Source organism: Loxodonta africana, chromosome 1 (assembly GCF_030014295.1).
Source record: "Loxodonta africana isolate mLoxAfr1 chromosome 1, mLoxAfr1.hap2, whole genome shotgun sequence".
Classification (NCBI taxonomy): Eukaryota; Metazoa; Chordata; class Mammalia; order Proboscidea; family Elephantidae; genus Loxodonta; species Loxodonta africana.
In genome coordinates this window covers 100,182,058-100,195,445 of record NC_087342.1, presented here as the reverse complement: position 1 = coordinate 100,195,445, position 13,388 = coordinate 100,182,058, and the positions used below count along the sequence as shown (strand labels likewise).

At 41.9% G+C, this 13,388-nt stretch overlaps 1 protein-coding gene across 3 annotated transcripts in view; it reads right to left on the bottom strand.

The window, feature by feature from the left end:
* The window catches only part of ZFAND3 (zinc finger AN1-type containing 3), a 391,346-nt gene that overhangs the window by 52,299 nt on the left and 325,659 nt on the right, over window positions 1–13,388 (bottom strand). For all 3 annotated transcript variants that reach the window (XM_064285442.1, XM_064285438.1, XM_023546106.2), the window contains one exon: window positions 575–742. In XM_064285442.1, coding sequence (XP_064141512.1) covers window positions 575–742 — 168 coding nt within the window. The remainder of the gene's footprint in view (window positions 1–574; window positions 743–13,388) is intronic.

Sequence of the window (13,388 nt, the reverse complement as noted above, 5' to 3'; positions counted from 1 at the left end):
ATTCAGTTACTCTCAAGATGGAAACAAGAACATAAGACAGAAGAAAATCTCATGATTCTAATTTAGGAACTAAAGGCCTGTGTTATGAAAGCAACAGGCAAAATGGCCAGGTAGGCTTCACAATGCTGGTAACAGAGTGAACTGCTAAACTCCCCAACAGTTCAAATGAAGACCAAAGCAAGAATTCAGCAGACCACAAAAGATGAGACAAATCCTTCAGTCTAGGGGGAGTTGGTTAGCCTCACTTCCCAGAGCTTCCTTGGCTCAGCACAGTACCCTTGCCCTACACACCTCACCAGGAATTCTAAGCATTAACCAGTGACAATGTAACTCTAAAGAAATATGTGTAAGAGTAGCCAGGGATGTCTTTGCCCTTTTTCTATGTGTGAGAGGAAATGAAGGGTGTTTAGAAGCAAGAGTCCTCCACTCCTGATATCCCAAGCTCCAGACACACAGCTTCAGTGAGGTGCTCAGGAGAAGAATGAAGGGCTTCAGCATCTTAGGAATACTTTACAAGATGGTGCCAGAGCGGCACGGTCACAGTCTCTATCACCCCGCTAGGGGAGATGCTTACCGCAGCGACAGGATCCCAATTCCTGCTGCACCAGCTCCAGTTTGGTTTGGCACTGGAAACACCGACGTCGACTCTTCTGTTTAGATCGACTGGTTTCCTCGGACCGTTCGGGATTCTCCAATAGTCGTGGCCGTTTCACTGGCGAAGCCTCATTCTCAGAGTGTGAATCTGACCAAAACAACACATTTGGGAATTTGGGTTAATGCCTGGCCTGGCAAGCAGAGCTGGTTAACGTACTCCCAGGCATTCTCTCAATTGGGCTGCTGCCCCTTTTCCAGGAACTGGACCTGTGTGATCAAGAGAACAAGCACTGCACGAACTGTGACAAGCATGTACCTTTAGGGTTAACTTCTAACAAGCTAGTCCTGAGCTTGGAGAGGAGACCGTTCCAGCTGGAGGTGGGACCCTCTCTTTGTCTATACCCCTTCATTGGGCCCTAGCTATTTATTGCTTGTATTCGTTAATTACTTCTTTTTGAGGATTTTCTTGTCTTCAAGTAGGCTGTAATTTCTTAGAGAGGAGTCTGTATCTAGTGTTTCTTTATTACATCATGCTTACCACAATTCCACACCAAAAGCGGTGCTTGATAGATGATCTCTAGTAAAAACACTCATATTTTTACTCCCAAACACAACTTAACACATAAAAACCAAGTCCTAAAATTGAAAACTATCCCAGCTTCATTCAGAAGTGAAGGACTATCTGCTCGCTCACAAGGAAGCTGTCCCATGGCCTCCACTGTGGAGGTCAGACACAGCACCCGGCACCACGACCCTAGGCTGGTGTCAAATTGGCAGGTAGAAGGAGATGTAGTGTGTGACAACCTGCGATGTTTGTAACCTTAAAAAAATATCTAAAATGCAAAAAAGTTCATGTCACAGGCAGGCTCTAAACAGCTCTTGCCTTCAAAACAAAGGCAACACTTGGGGGCTGTATTTCTGGAAGAACCACCGCTACATACTGAGGATATACCTCTTGCCAAGGTTCCAAAGTGGTTTGTACTAAACCGCCTCTGGAAGGGAATCTCTAAACAACCTTCAAAATACACCCAGAACCCACCACTTCTCGCCATCTCAGCTGCTACCACCCTGGTCCAAGCCATCATCATCTCATCCACCTAGTACAATCATCTCTTAACTGGTCTCCCTGCTTACGCCCATGCCCCTACAGTCTCTTCTCCACACAGCTGCCCAAGTGATTCCATTAAAAATCAAGTGAGAACCAAGTCACTTCCCTAATCAAAACCCTCCAATAAATAGCTCCCCACCTCAGAGTAAAAGTCTAAATATTTACTATGAGCTTCAAAAGGCTCTATGATTTGTCCCTGTCCCTGTCCCTCCCCCTCCCCCCACCAATCTCTCACCTCTTCTGCAATTTCCCCCTCTGCTCCACCTACACTAACCTCCTTATTGTCTCCCACCTCGGTGCCTTTGTATCTTCTGTTCCCTCTGTCTAGAACACTCTTCATCCAGATCTAAATGGGATCTCACCTCTTTTAAGTCTTTGCTCTAAAGTCACATTTTCGATGACGCTTTCTTGCCTGATGACCCTATCCTGGCCTCTGGTTTATATTCTTCCACAGCACTTATCTTTTAACATGATTCCCCCAGGAGAATGTTGGCTCCAGGAGGACAGAAGTTTTGCCTGTTTTTGTTCCCTGGTGTGTCCTCCATACCTACCACTCAGTAAGTATTTCTTGAACTAACGAATCTTCTCCTAGGCCATCCTGATTTTCTTTTTAAAGTGGCTCTTGTAAGCAGCAGCAATCTGCTGGACGTGCTTTAGTGAAGGCTGTGTATCCCTTTCCCCTGCCTCCCTTCGTGTGAGGAAGATGCTGCACTTCACCAAGAGTGCCCACTGGCCTCAACAGTGAGGATGCAACAGTTTGCTTACAGTTCCCAACCCAACAGCATTGTGCACTGACATACAGAGGGCATGCACCATTCTTAACAACTGCAAACTTCATTTTTCATCTCATTTAATTCTTCCAGTCCTACATGACACTTTCCCCCCAACACAAACGAACTAAACAAGCCCTTTGATGAAAACAATTGAAAAGCAAGTTCAGTCTATTTCCCAGCTCTGCTGAGTGAAGCTGCTCAGATCCGATCTGTGTAGTGACTGAGGCACAGCCACAAACATGCCAGGCCCCCTCCCCCTTACTCTACAAGGGCAACAATCTAAATGTAAATGATTACAAAGCAGCCAGCCAAAAGGAATTCACCTTGTATGAACCACATACTGCTCTCTAGGGGGTCCTTTTTCAAAAACCAGCAATGGCACCACTATTTGTAGGAATAACCCTATTTAGATATACTTTTTTTTTTTTTTTGTAACAAGAAGGGAAAATCCTAGAGTAAAAGCTGTAACAAAAAAATGATGCTTGTTCTAAGGTCCTAAATCTGGAGCATCCTTCTAAAAAACTCCATACCCACCCAGGGTGTGTGTGTGTGTGTGTCTCACACAACAGACAGAGCTAGGTCAAGCCTTTTTATTATTGATATTGTTAAAAATCTGGAGGGCCCTGACATGATGCCAGCACACCTCTGAGGCTCTTTCATTCACACCACTAGCTGATAAAACCAAGGGTGTCTGAAAATGTGGAGTTCACATTCAAACCTCTTTTCCACTAGTGTCTGGTCTCCCAAATCATCAAACATGCTGTCGACCTGCACAGCACCCTCCCCTGTTCCCAAAGCACATCTTTACTGCAAGGAGAAGCTTACTGTTTTCAAATAAGCAAGGGAATGCCACATAAAGAAAACGCTTTCTTCATGTATCATTTCTGTTATTGGAACATAGCATTCATATTTATAATACTGTAATCACTGGTTATCACCAAACAACCCATTTGGTGAGACCCCAAGAAGCTAGGCAACCAGCCTAGCCTTGACCTCTTTTCCTCTAACTCCCTACCTTCTCTGATGAAACAGTATTCAATCACAATGCATGGTCCATGCTGAGAGCCACAATTTTTAAGCTCTGGAATATGCCCGCTTACCGTTTACTCAGCTGATGGTCTATGAAATGGAAAGAAATTTTTGTGCCCTCTAGAATCGACTCGAGGGAACTGGGTTTTTTTTTAATGCCCCCTACCACCACAGAGAGAGGGTAAAAGAGCTCCCTGAGCTGTTTACCACCCTCCACACAATGCCATCTAGGAAAGGAAATCTTTTATATATAACTTCTTGGTGAAGCAAACCATTATTTGGCATTTTCTCACAAGTCAACTTAGTGTCTTAATTAGAAGTTAATGAAATAAATGGCGGTCTACAGGATCATCATTATGTCTGCAGAAGAAATTTACATCTCCTCTGCTAATTACTTAATGAAACCTTGTGCCATCAGGTGAGTTGCCTAAATGAGAGAAACAGATGTCCAGAACAGGGATTCTAATTATACAATAATGAACTAAATAATTCAACTATTCAATCATAAATTTTATGTCAATTAGAAAAGGACTATCAAAAAGAAAAGACCCAAACGTGGCCAACACTAAAGGAATCCTTGTGCTGTCCATTTTTTAACAAATTAACCTTATTTACTTTTTGCTCACAAATATCACTCCGTTTACCCTGAAGCATTTTCAATTTCCTGAACAATGAAAGGACGCACCCAAGAGTTCACCTGCATAATCTGAACTTGGGCAGTAAGGGTTAAATGTGGAGAGAAAGGTGAACTGAAATAACTTACAGGCAGCTTTAACTGTCAGAAGAAACCAGTCCTTGCAAGGAGCATGCTCATTAGCAGCAGCAGGAACTGTAGTGGCAAGCTAGAAACTGTTCCCACCCCAGGAGTTAAGCGTAGCTTCTAATTAAGGTCCTTCATAAAGGGCCAACAAAGTGGATTTTTTTTCAGTATGCTTTTTCTTGAGAACATGATCTTGAGTCTAGATATACCCATACAAGATCTGCAACACTCCCATGTCAGCTTCACAGTTCTTGGTACTCACCCTCTCCCCTTCCCTGCCCAGCCATTATTTAACAGAATGAGAAGGATATCACATCTGATCTTCTCAGTCAAAGGAAACCCTGATGAAGAATAATAACGTGATTAAATGAGGAAGGGAAGCCTTAAGAGAAAGTATTTTTTACCTATTAGCTCTATAGGCTTAAAGGTAATCACTGCTTAGTTTATAACAGAGAAACTGGTACGGTGATTTAAAACATACAATCTTTTGAAGACAAAAATTCTTCTAATTATACTTTTCTAGCCAATCTCAGAAAGTAGTGGTAGGACTTCAAATTTAGGAACACAGTTTAACTGGAATGCTTGACTGGAGACAACAAACAGAGCTACTTCTTTCAAAATTCTGTTTTGTGTCTGACAGAAATTCACATTTGTTCCTTACTGTCACTGTTCTTGTCTTTATTACCCATGCTCTCTCCCCAAAATTTCCAGATGAATTGTGTCAGGTCTGTCAGGGTTGAATCCCAATCTCTCTTAATCTCCTGAATCTGTGCAGCTGGCAGCCTGAGCACACCCAGGGCTGCCAACCATGACTGTGGCCTTCTGACATCTCAGGCCAGCTCTTAGCCTTCTGTATACACCAACACTCACAATTTAGAATAGGAAAGTGGAAGAAGAAAAGTGGCAACAAAGAGAAGGAAGCCTTCCTCCATTCTCTTCACCCACACCTTCCCTTACTTCTAAGAAAGAAAGATGAATCTGTTTAATCTCAGGGTCCATGACAGCTTTTGAGGTACTCAATCAGTTTTTTTTAGAACCTATCACAATCTCTTGACAGATTGACATTTATGATTCCAACAGCCTGTGCAAACATCAGTAAGAGCAATAATTAATGAACCCTCACACATCACCGCTGTCTCCTTCGACCATTTAAAAGGAGCTTAAGCTGCTAAAACCTATGTCCATGAAAAGCACCACACTGTCACTGGAAAAACTGATAAAACAGACTTGAAGAAATCTGTTTCACAGGCATTTTTTTTCTGTGTTTCTCCCCATGCTTTGCTTTCAGAGTGTATAGGGGGATTAGATTCAACCTCCCCTGGCATTTTACACTGTGTGCCACGAAAGACTTCAGGACAGAAAACTCGCCATTACTCATTTAAAAAATATCTGCTCTACTGAAATTTTCCCCTTCTTTCTTATGTTCCTAATGGCCCCAGAACAATTTTGAAATAATATCTGTTAAAAAGCTACTTCATGGACAGAGAAGGAAGTTCAAGTCTCTGGAAGAGGATGATTGTTAAAATTTTGTGGAGAATGCTGTCATTTTCAGTTGATATATGATATGGAGATGAATCCTGCTTGAAATACTGGTAATTACATCTAGGATGCCAAGTGCTAGGTCACAGCCATTTTAAAGGTCAGCTGTTCTCAAACTGCCAGGCAGTACTACTCAATCTGTAATCTTCTGCGCACCCCTCCATTCTGCCCGTGCCCCTCATCCCCCATTTATTTTCTCTGGCTATTTGAGACATCTGCTGTAAGAGATAATCTGAGGGCAGTCTCCTTTTCCATCACAACCACAAGACTGAGAAGAGACCTCTGATCCTTCCTCCCTGCTGGGAACCCAAGACTGGGAAACCTAGAGTGGCTGACTGGGGCCCCAACTATGGTGGGAGTGCACCTGAGCTTTCAGGGTCTCAGTCCTCCTCAGTATGCTCAAAGGACATTGTTTACTGTTGTGTGAAGCTGAACTGATTCCCACTCCTAGCGACCCTGTATGACAGAGTAGAATTGTCCTACAGGGTTTCCTAGACTGTAATCTTTACAGAAGCAAAATGCCGGGTCTTTTCTCCCACGGAGCCGCTGGTGGGTTTGAATCACCAACCTTTCTGTTAGCAGCTAAGCACTTAACCACTACACCACCAGGGCTCCTTTCAAAGAACATACACAATCATAAGTCTTCCTGGAAGTAACTGTATCATCTTACTGTCTGATTTCGGTCCCCATGACAGCAATGGAGAGGCTGCTTCCTTAGGGACAGTAACTTTTGAGGTTGAAAGACAGTTTAAAGAGCAGCAAAATACACTGAGGGTCATGAGACATGCTAATTTGAACCGTTCAGGAAATGAGCATCCATGTACCCCTGCAAAAGGTATATTTAAAGACCAGGATCAGGTTTCTTACCCCCTTACAGCCTATCTTTCCTTCTGCTAGGCATGAAGCTCGAGACGAGTTTTGGTGGCACACCTTGACACCAGAAATAAGTGATTATAAACTCACCAAAAAATCAAGCAAGAGAAGCTTATGGACTGTGGAGAAAAAAGTCCTCCATTAAACAAAGCAATCTTAAATAAAAGTAATGGCGCCAGAGCCCAACAGTTCTAGATGAAAGTGTGTGCCCTTCAAATTTTCTTTCTTTCTAATCTGTTGTTGTTAAGCTACCTTCTAGTCTGCCTCCTACTCATGGCGACCCCATGTGTTACAGATTAGAACTGCTTGATATGGTGTTCTTTGCTGTAATCTCCACGGAAGCAGATCACCAGGCCTTTTCTTTTGTTTGGTAAGCCATTTATTTCTATTTTTTGCCTTATTGCACTGGCTTGGCCTTCTAGTATGATGCTGAATGGGAGTAATGAGAAAGGATATCCTTGCCTTGTTCCAATCTTATGGACTGAAAGCATTCAGGCTTCTTCCAACTTTTCATTTTGAAAAATTTCATACATATAGAAAAGTCAAAAAATAGTACATAAGTACCTGTACGCACTCCTTTTAGATTAAACAACTGTTAACATTTTGCCACACTGCTTTATATATTTATTTGGGGGGGGGGGTTGATATTTATATTCCCCTTCCCACCACTATCTGGTATGTTATAAACATAAAAATACTTCATCCCAAAACAAAGACATACCTCCTAATAAAGACATTTCCCTACATGACCAAAATATCACATCTAAGAATATTAAGAATAACTCCTTAGTGTCATTTAATAATCACTCCATATTCAAATTATTTCCATTGTCCCCAAAGGCATGCCCAGTTAAGTTTTATGCATTATATTTGGCTCTCGTGTCTCTTTGAGTTTCTTTTAATCTAGAACAGTATATCCCTCAAACTGTTTTTGAATTCATTTATTCAGTAATTCAAACAACATGAACTCCTTGGACAGTCCTAGCTAACTGTCCTGTGGCATGCACATCATGAAATTTATTGTTTTCTTATGGCACTGTTTAACTTGTAAGGAAGAAGATTTTTAATTGTACTTCTGTTACATATTCAGGACCAGAAATGTGAAACTTCCAGCAGGCCCCTGACAAAACCAAATGGTTGGAGAGATGGAACGAGTAAGGGCAGGTGAAGAAGGGCAAGAAGTACTATATAAATCAGCCCAGTTCCTATGGCACTTTGGTAGTGGGGGAGAAGTGCTCTTCCTATAGTGGCCTGCACTGCACCCCTGTCAGATATTGGACACTGGGATCTGGTTCATCTATCCTTGGCAAGGAGTGGATGCTTGGGCAAACATTAGGTGATGAACTAGTTACCAGTGCCTTAGTCCATGATTTCTTATAGTCTGACGGTATATCCTGTGACAAATTGGTCCCAGAAGGGCACACAAGTCATTCTTCCACTTATCTCCCTTACAATGACCTCCTGGCCTTTATCTGATTGTCCTTCCCTTCCTGGCTCTTTGCTGTTGTTGGTAGTTGCCATCGAGTTGATTCTGGCGCCATGACTGACTCTACACTGCTATTAATGGTTGCTATAAAGCATACCTTCATTGCTGAATCACTGAACTGTCTAGGAAGTCTTCCTTGTTTTAAACATAAAGAAAATTTTTACCAGATTAAAAAAACATTAAGCAAATGCCCAGGAAGCTTCCCTTGCAAAAACAATCACAATCTCAGTAAGTACAGTAAAATTCTCAGTTTAGTTGATCTGTTTAATTTATACAGGCCCCTAGATTAATAGCCTCTCAGTCCAAGGCTATAACAAAATTCACTATTTCAGTAAATATTTCTCAAGTGCCTACTGTGTGCCAGACACTGAGCTTTAAACTGGCAAATGAGAACCAAATGTACTAATGAGCCCTTCCCTCAAGGAGGCCATAATTCAGAAAGAAAAACATATAGAAAAAAACCCACTGCCCAGTTAAGTGGTACATTAATGATATACAGAGTGCTATGGCAAAGTGGTTAAGAGCTCGGCTGTTAACCAAAAGGTCAGCAGGTCAAATCCACCAGCCACTCCTTGGAAACCCTATGGGACAGTTCTACTCTGTCCTATAGGGTCACTATGAGTCGCAATCAACTTGATGCAACGGGTAAGAACAAAAAAGGGAGGAGTGATAAATTCTTTGCGTATGGGGGAGGGGTATTAAGAAGCAGAAGAGCGAAAGGTCAGAAAAGGGTTCATGAAAGGCATCCCCTAAACTGAAGAACTATACACAATGTAGACACAGATGATTTTAAGCTCACATTTGTCATTTCCATACTCTTTTCTGTTAGCCCTGCTTTTCAGGATATCTTTGTATATAAATAGCTGTTCATCTACCTTCTTCTCTGGGGACCAAAGGCACATGGAGAATGCTAGTTTGATGGGTTTTAGGGAAACAAAGCTCTGGTTTATCTTTCCCCTCTCTCTGGCCTCAACTGGTTCAACTTTCTTTACTCCTGGGGCGGGGCTCATGAACATCTCACTAAACTGCCATTGGTCAGCTAATGGTTTTCATTCCATCATGTTCATTGATCTTAACACTGGTCCATTTGTCTGCTTGAATACATACATACATGGCTTTCATTGCCAATTTTTCTCTATTACAAGAAGCAATCAAGTCAGTCAGGAATCTATCAGGAACCTTCTGAGTCTACTTTTTATTGCCTGTTTTCTGTTGTTTTAAGCCACCCAGTCCGAGGAAACTAATACAAATTTTGGTACCGGGAAGTGAGATGTTGCTGTAACAAATACCTAAAAATGTGGAGGTGGCTTTGGAATTGCTTAACGGGTAGGGGCTTTTAGAATTTTGAGATGCATGATAGAAAAAGCCTGACTTGGCCTTCAAGAGATGACTGGTAGAAATATGGGCATTAAAGGTGACTCCAGTGAGGGCTCAGATGGAAGTGAGGAGCATGGTAGAGAATGCTTCTACTGTCTTAGAAAAACACATTTATCATTTTGAACAGAATGTTGGTGAAAATGTGAATATTAAGGGTGTTCCTGCTGAGGTCTCAGAAAAAAAAAGATAAACATGCTACTGTATACTGGAGGAAAGGCAATCCTTTTTACAAAGTGGTGGAAAGCTTGGCTAAATTGTATTCTACTACTGGGTGGAAGGTAGAACTTTTAAGTGATGGGCCTGAACACTTAGCTGAAGAGATTCCCAACTAAAATGTTGAAAAAAAAAAAAAAAAAGGAGTAGCCTAATTTCTCCTTGCTGCTTATATTAAAATGTGAAAGGAAGGAGACATATTGAAGAAAGAAAACTGTTGAGCAAAAAGAAACCAGCACTTGATAATTTGGGAGGTTCTTGACCTATATCCACACTGCAAAGGATAGGTATGTAACTCATGGATTCAATCAACAATCTCAGAAGTTGGGAATAGACATGGGGTTATCCAGGAGGGTCTGTGGAGAACCCTTTTGTCTAATGGAATGGATCCCCTTGACATACATTGAGAACCCACAAGGTTTTTCAGAATGTTATACCATTCTCAAATACCATTATACACTGCCAGTTTGGACTGAAGGAAACAGGGACAGGGCACAATGAAGGAAGGCTGTTGGACTTCCGGGATTTTACAAGTAGGAAACAACTGATAGAACGACTTGGCTACAAACCTGTGCTACCCTTCAAGAAAAAGGAAGAATGACTCTAAGGACAAGGCCGCAGACATAGAGGCCAGAGAGGTGGGCCCAGAGGCAGGGACTGAGCCTACATAAGCCCATAGGGCAGAGCATCAGCCCACAAAGGATTATTCGCAGGCCTTGAAACCCAGTGGAATTTACCCTGTTGGGTGTTGGACTTGTTTGGGACTGGTGACCCTTTCATTCCTTCCAATTTCTCCCTTTTGGAATGGGAACATCTATCCTATGCCTGCTGCGCCACAGTATTTTGGCAGATAGATTGTCTTCTACTTTCTCAGGGCCACAGATAGAAAGGAATTTTGCACCAGGATGGATCATACCCACAGTCTCACCCATACCTAATCTAGACTATGAGATTTAGAACTTTCTGAGTTGATATTCATTTTTGATGATATTCATTTCGGACTCAGAATTGATGCTGGAATGGATTAAGACTTTTAGGAATGTTGGGGCAAGGTGAACTGTATTTTGCATGTGGGAAGGATGTAAAATTTGGGGGACCAGTAGGTGGACTGTGGTAGATTGACTAGTGCCCCCCTCCCCCACAAATTCACGTCCACCCAAAACCTTAGCTCATGATCATATTTGCAATGGAGTCTTTGCAGATGTAATTAGTTAAGGATCTTGAGACTAAATCATCTTGGATTTAGGGTGGGCCCTACATGCAACAACTGGTATTCTTATAAGAAGAGTGGACACAGAGAGAGACACAGAGAAGAAGGCAATGAATGAAGAAGACACAGAATGGAATGATACAACTACAAGCAAGGAATGGCAGGAGCCACCAGGAGCTGGAAGAGGCAAGGAAGGATTCTCCCCTAGAGCCTTTGGAGAGAGTGTGGCCCTACCAGTCACTTTGATTTCAGACTTCTAGACTCCAGAACTGTGCTAAAATAAATTTTTTGTTGTTTTAAGACATCCAGTTGGTGGTACTTTGTTATGGTGGCTCCAGGAAATCAATACAGTAATATTTTGGGATAGGTTCATATGTAGTTGTAAGAAATAATACAGAAATTCCATGTACACATCACATGGTTTCCCCCAGCGGTAACATCTAGCAAAACTCTAGTATATCACAACCAGAATAAAGGCATCGATAACCCAAAAAACCCAAATCCATTGCCATCGAGTCGATTCCAACTCACAGCAACCCTACAGGACAGGGTAGAACTGTCCCGTAGATTCCAAGGCTGTAATCTTTACAGAAGAAGACTGCGACATCTTCCTCCCATGGAGCAGCTGGAAGGTTCGAATTACCAATCTTTTGGTTAGGAGCCAAGCACTTAACCACTGTGCCACCAGGGCTCCTTTTACTGGTATCAACAGTCAAGATATACTTCCCTCATAAGGATTCCTTATTTGCCTTTTCATAGCCACACCCACTTTCCTCCACACTTCTTCTCTGTCAATTTCTAATCTGTTCTCCATTTCTACAAGTTTGTCGTTTCAAGAATGTCATATAAAGAGAATCATATAGTAGATAACCTTTTTCAAAGCCCATTATAAAGGAAACTTATACCAGGCGAACATGACAAAAGAGATTTCTTCAGTTAAACTTCAATAATAATTGCAACAATGAGCACAAACACAAAGCACTTATTCTATACCAGGCACTTTCTAAATGCTTTTATTACACATATTAACTCATTAATCGGGTAGGTGCTATTATTACTTTCATTTTACAGATGAGAAAACTATGGTATAAGCTAAATGAACAGCCTAAGACAAAGCTGGAATTTGACCCCAGGCAACCCAGCCTAGAGTACTTGCTCTAAACCACTATGTCATCCTGTCTCCAATGGTTTTTACATTTAAACCCAAGCCATTGGCACTGAATCGATTCCAACTCATAGCAGCCCTATAGGACAGAGCACAACTGCCCCCATATAGTTTCCTAGACTGTAATGTTTTTATTAAATATTGGTAACGTCTGTTTAGTCCGATTATATTCTAAAAAGTATCACATTTAACATCTTAATACAAAATTTAAATATCCAATAATGAGTTGTATCAGAGAACAGAAACAGCATAAAATTATTTTTATATTTTTCTAAAATACTATTTGTTTCAATTACTCCTACTATTAATTACTACTCATTGTCACTGTTAGCCCTACTGTTTTGTTTACATAAAAGGATTTACATAAAAGTAAATAATACAGAATAACAATTTCAAATACCTAGTTTTCTTCTTTTAATGTATACATTACACATGCAAAATAAAATTTCCAATAAACTTATTTTCCGCTTTTCTGTGTTAAAGTAATGGCACATATGCTGAAGATGCCACCACAGACATTTCCACAGTTGACCCTGGAAGGGCCCTAACCTAGCCCTGAGGAAGGGCCATTCAGAAAGGATTCCTGGAGGGAGCAGGCCCTGGAACGTGGCCACTGGAGGCCAGGCTGGGCTGGGATAGAGCTGAGGACACATCTGAAGAGGTGGGCCAAACCAGGCACCTGGCCTCTCAGGGCAGCTGGGGTACAGCCGAGGCGGGATCCTCATAGGCCTAGTGCTGGGAAGTTGAGTGCGTTGGATTGTTCCCTTCCCTGGCACATGGTGCTCCAGCAGCCAGCATCTGCTGTGGCTGGGCCCATCCCTAGGCTGTAATCTTTACGGAAGCAGACTGCTAGGTCTTTTCTCCTGTGGAGCAGCTGGTGATTTCAAACCATGGACTTTCTGGTTAGCAGCCTAACTGCAGTATTACCAGGGCTCTTAGTTACACTTAAAGACCCCAATTCTGCTCTACCATGAGAATACCTGACCATGAAGACAAACTTCTGCTACTTCCTATGTATACAAAGATCCAGCTATCTCTGGAGTGAGCGTGTCCTTACTCCGATCCTGGGCCAAGTACGGGAATGAAAAGCACCTTTTTGTTCCACACAGACTCTTCTTGTCCAAACACGATTGTGCAATTTCTCTAGGACACATCTCTTTTGAGTAACTCTCTACTTATCCTCTGCTCTTAGGATATGGTTTATAAGACTTATTCCTCACACCATTTTCTTCCCATTCCTTCTAATTCTCTGGGTTTCTAT